General features: G+C 37.2%; 1 protein-coding gene across 1 annotated transcript in view; it reads left to right on the forward strand.

The window, feature by feature from the left end:
- Positions 1 to 3,568, forward strand: part of TET1 (tet methylcytosine dioxygenase 1) — a 151,875-nt gene that overhangs the window by 139,875 nt on the left and 8,432 nt on the right. Inside the window, exon 10 of the mRNA XM_011927032.1 lies at positions 349 to 486. Within this exon, the coding sequence (XP_011782422.1) occupies positions 349 to 486 (138 nt within the window). The remainder of the gene's footprint in view (positions 1 to 348; positions 487 to 3,568) is intronic.

Consider the following 3,568-nt stretch of genomic DNA (forward strand, 5'->3'; position numbering starts at 1 on the left):
AAAGTGCTGGGATTACAGGCTTGAGCCACTGCGCCTGGCCTTATTGGTCTTTCTTTCTAATGGAATGATTGAGTCTGTGTTACTTGCTTATCCATCTCCAACAACAATTAGTATCCTCACCCTACCTTCCCTTGTAAAGTCATTGATTTTCCTTTTACTTGGTGTATTGTCAAGTGCTTTATCCTGAATGTTGCTAAACTACACCTTCACGACAATAATACACTTAGTCTCAGAAATTACAAAGTATAATTAATTAGAAACTTTGTGAGGAAATTATTTTTACTCTTTACTGAAGGTAGGTGATTGCCTTCTCTCTCTTAAGATTGTGCTCCATGCTTTCTTTTCTAGGTGGAATATGAAAATGTTGCCCGAGAATGTCGGCTTGGCAGTAAGGAAGGTCGTCCCTTCTCTGGGGTCACTGCTTGCCTGGACTTCTGTGCTCATCCCCACAGGGACATTCACAACATGAATAATGGAAGCACTGTGGTATATACCTGTGTGAATTTGTATTCTAAAAGCTCCATCACTATATGCTTAGGCTGCAGTCCTTAAGTATACTATGATGATTATTACTGTGAGAAATCTTAATTTATGTGCTATTAGAAATAAGTAAAAAGAAAAAAAGTTTAAAAATAAGAAATAAGTGTATAGTGCAGGTCTTCATTAAATACATTATCTCTGTACTTCTAAAAAGTAACAGGACCAGCCTCAAACATTTTGTTGAAAGTCTATGTTATATATTTAATTGTGGTGTGTTTGCTGGGAGGCAGGAGTACTTTTTTTTTTTTTTTTTTGAGTTGGAGTCTCGCTCTGTTGCCTGGGCTGGAGTACAGTGGCGCAATCTCAGCTCACTGCAACCTCTGCCTCCTGGGTTCACACCATTCTCCTGCTTTAGCCTCCCGAATAGCTGGGACTACAGGCACTCACCACCATGCCCAGCCGATTTTTTTGTATTTTTAGTAGAGACGAGATTTCACTGTGTTAGCCAGGATAGTCTTATTCTCATAACCTCATGATCCACCCACCTTGGTCTCCCAAAATGCTGGGATTACAGGTGTGAGCCACCGCACCCAGCCAATTTTTTAAAGTAACAATTCTCTGCTATCAAACTAGTAAGTATGAAGTTGAGCAGGTTACTTAATATTTGCTTTTGCCATCTGCACTTCAGGGTTTTTGTGAGGCAACTATGCCAGTTATCATCAATATTTGCATTCAGGTATGCCTACTGTGTTTATAGTTACATAAATCATCACACGTCCATCGCCTGAAGTCAATTAAGAAATATGTAAATTAGGCAGAAGACCCAGTGGAAAATCTTGTAATAGTCTTTTTGTCTGTTTGCTTCACCTAATTATCTTCCTGTCATCTAGTAAAGCGAGATCAATAGAGAGCAATTGCTTTTGTTTTTCTGCTGCACCAGTGTTTTAGGTTTGCCAGATAATTCTGAAACCTTCATTAAGTCTTGGATGCAGGATGAGCATGTTGGCTCACGTCTGTAATCCCACCTACTTAGGAGGCCAAGATAGGAGGATTGCTTGAGCCCCAGGAGTTCTAAACCAGCCTGGGCAATAAGACCCCGTCTCTTTAAAATATACAATTTTTTAAAATTATTTTTTTTTAGATTTAGCTATAGCATCTTACAGTGTGAGATCGAAAGTATATGATCAGATCTATTAACAGGCAGTCTTTCTTCCTTGCTTGGTCTGTAGAAGAGTATTAGTGATAGATTAAGCCACAATAACCTTTTTTATTTTCTTTTTCCTTTTTTTTTTCTTTTTTGCATATCATTTCTGTATACAAAAATGTTTTGTAGATCTTTGAGACCAATGTTATTTCCAAGTGTTGAAGTTATGTAAATCCAGCCTGGTAAATATGAACCAGGCAGTGGTTCATCACCATCACTTGGCCGGGACATTTTACCTGAATTACAGAATATCTGTGATCGGGTTGAAGTCAATTCAGAGTCAAGCTAAGTTTCAGTTTCTCTTCTCTGTGCCCTCTGACTTCCAGTGCCTGGATTACTCACGCAATGAGGGTCTTATCCAGAACTTGACATCACTCCAAATTCCTCCATCTTCAAACATGTGAACTCTTGAAATTCTACCACTCCCTCTCCCTTCACCCTGTTTTACCATACTTTCTTTGTTTCTTTTTTTCTTTTTTAATTGGTTTACTTTCTACTCCTATGGTAACTATCTAATTATGCTCCTTATGTCAACTCCTTATGTCCTTCTTAGTCTCTCTGTGGCCAATTAAATTGGTTCCAGTAAACATTTATTGATGTAACATTCTGATTTTCAGCATGACTATTATTAATTATGAACAGATTACTACCATGACAGTTTAGTATTGCAGGCTTTGGCCAGGCACCATGGCTCATGCCTTCATGCCTGTAATCCCAGCACTTTGGGATGCTGAGGTAGAAGGATTGCTTGAATCCAGGATCTTGAGTGTAGCCTGGGCAGCTTTGTGAGACCCTGTCTCTACAATTAAAAAAAAAAAAAAAATTAGCTATGCGTGATGGTACACACCTGTATTCCCAGCTACTCGAGAGACTGAGGCAGGAGAAACACTCAAACCCAAGAGTTTGAGGCTGAAACATATATTTATATTTTAGACTTTGCTGAAAAATGTGACTATAGATTTTTTTTTTAAAAACTGAATTTTTTTAACCTTTAACTTTGCTTTACCTTGGTATCTATCAGGTTCTGTCATGAATCCAAAAATGCTTTGGAAATCAAATCTGTTTATTTCATTTATCTCCAGTCTTTGCTATCATTGAAAGGTTTTATAGCTCCAGGATGTGCGTTTTTAATATAAAATAAAGAAAACATTTGATAGGTTTCTGTTGGATTTTTAATATTTGAAAATTAATTTAGCTGGCCCTAGTGGCTCACACCTGTAATCCCAGCTCTCTGGGAGGCGGGGATGGGCAGATCACTTAAGGAAAATTAATTACAATTAAAACAGTTTTATAATAAAATGTTAGTTTTTAAAGCAGAATATTAATATTAAGTATCAAAAGTCAGGAATCACTATAGTGTCTATAGTTCTGTGTTTTCGTTTCTCTATAATAAATATAACCTTTAATGTAAGGAGGAGGGCTAAAATAGGTTGCATTTAAGATTAAAAACTTGGCTATTAATCTTTCATATCCAAAGAAAGGCAAATTTATTGGTATTTATTGATATGGCTCCTCACTGGAATAGAGCAACAATGGAACAGAAAATTAAAAACATTTTTTTAAACTGTTAGCATATAAGTCTTTCTGGAAAGAGAAATCAATTATGTCCCCACTATCCAAGGAATGTGACATTCTTGAAATACCGGAAATAGGGTGCTCTGTGAGCTAAAATCATATCTTCCTAATAAGTTATAGTTAATATGAACACAATAAACACAGTTCAACAGCCATTCCTTAATTTAGGCAATGAAGTAAGATGAAATGTAACAAGAATGTTTAATATCAAAAATAGGTAAGCCGGGCGCGGTGGCTCAAGCCTGTAATCCCAGCACTTTGGGAGGCCGAGATGGGCGGATCACGAGGTCAGGAGATCAAGACCATCCT

This window comes from Colobus angolensis, unplaced genomic scaffold (genome assembly GCF_000951035.1).
Source record: "Colobus angolensis palliatus isolate OR3802 unplaced genomic scaffold, Cang.pa_1.0 Scaffold12, whole genome shotgun sequence".
NCBI classification, from domain to species: domain Eukaryota; kingdom Metazoa; phylum Chordata; class Mammalia; order Primates; family Cercopithecidae; genus Colobus; species Colobus angolensis.